At 38.1% G+C, this 1314-nt stretch overlaps 1 protein-coding gene across 1 annotated transcript in view; it reads right to left on the bottom strand.

Moving 5' to 3' along the window:
* Positions 1–334: 334 nt before the first annotated feature.
* The window catches only part of LOC112072669 (probable ubiquitin-conjugating enzyme E2 W-B), a 45758-nt gene continuing 44778 nt past the window's right edge, over positions 335–1314 (bottom strand). The window contains exons 5-6 of the mRNA XM_024140056.2: positions 1105–1180; positions 335–841 (exon numbers count right to left, since the gene is read on the bottom strand). Of these exons, the coding sequence (XP_023995824.1) occupies positions 828–841; positions 1105–1180 (90 nt within the window). The 3' untranslated portion in view covers positions 335–827. The remainder of the gene's footprint in view (positions 842–1104; positions 1181–1314) is intronic.

Genomic DNA, 1314 nt, shown 5'->3' with positions numbered 1-1314 from the left:
ATTTATAGAATAGATAGGATCATCCTCCGAAATAGTTAGAATCGCGAGACCTCTATATCAAAGCATTCCAGAATAGACACGTATCACGAACAATGCACGTCAGATCATTCACACATATCAAACTACCTGTATAAGAATCACACTAAACTAAGAACTATCTAGATAGATGTGGCAACGCTCACTCAAAGATACGTTATCCATAATGTTTCCTCCACTAATATCACATTCTTCCACTATTATATGTTATCCTCAATCTCTTCTCTCTCTTCCTGGTATAAGATGCTCAGATCCTCTTCCTGGTATAAGATGTTCAGATCCTCTTCCTGGTATAAGATGCTCAGATCCTCTTCCTGGTATAAGAGGCTCAGATCCTCTTCCTGGTATAAGGTGCTCAGATCCTCTTCCTGGTATAACCTATTGAAGTCTCTTTGTATGCCCAAGTATGCATCCACCGTTGCTGTTATTATTATTATTATTACACACGATGACAACCTTTTAAATGTACTCAAACAAACACAAAAGGAAACAAGAATCATTTTAAAACAATAATAATATAATAATCTCACTCCAAAACCATTTATTTTGCTGGCTGCATAACGATCTTTTGGCCAAAACAATCCATTGTTGGGACATATAACTTTATTTTCTCATTTTGTATATTACAACCGGCTAAAACATGCACCCAACTGCCCTCTGGGAAATGCAGTTCAAAAAAAAAAGTCTCCCCAGCGCATCACGGTGTCCATTGCTCCAGTCAAAAGGTCAGTTCAGTGACTGTATGATTCAAAAGTGCTTTATGTGGGACAGTAGGACTATTAGAAAGTTAATTAGCATGTATCATCTGGGAAAGAAAACACAAGCACGTACGTGAGCGCATAAACACACATATACAATTTCACTATTAAATATTTTAACGTGTTTAAATATTGATTCTTCCTAATATAATCTGTAGTCAAGTGTTGGATTTCTGTACATTCCCATTAACTAGAGCGGATAACCATTCTAGTAGGTAAACATAACATCTGTGTGAGGATGGAACGGTTTAACCCTTTACGTATTAACATTGTTATCTTATACCTGGCTACAGAGGACGTAACTACTCACCGTGATACCACCATTTTGTCTTCTTTGGGTTTTTGTTACATGTTTTTACGTAAAAGGAGTTATCGGGGGGCCGTCTCTGCAGAGAGACAGAGAGAGACAACCGTCATCATCAGAGAAGTGCTGGTATAAACATGTAGAGGCAACCTCCTTCAGAGTAGGGTGAAGTTGCCTCCAGACAGTCATTTAGATTGAGGTTCAATAGTGTAGAGG

Source organism: Salvelinus sp. IW2-2015, unplaced genomic scaffold (genome assembly GCF_002910315.2).
Source record: "Salvelinus sp. IW2-2015 unplaced genomic scaffold, ASM291031v2 Un_scaffold1997, whole genome shotgun sequence".
In the NCBI taxonomy this organism is placed as follows: Eukaryota; Metazoa; Chordata; class Actinopteri; order Salmoniformes; family Salmonidae; genus Salvelinus; species Salvelinus sp. IW2-2015.
This window is presented reverse-complemented; position numbering and strand designations above follow the sequence as displayed.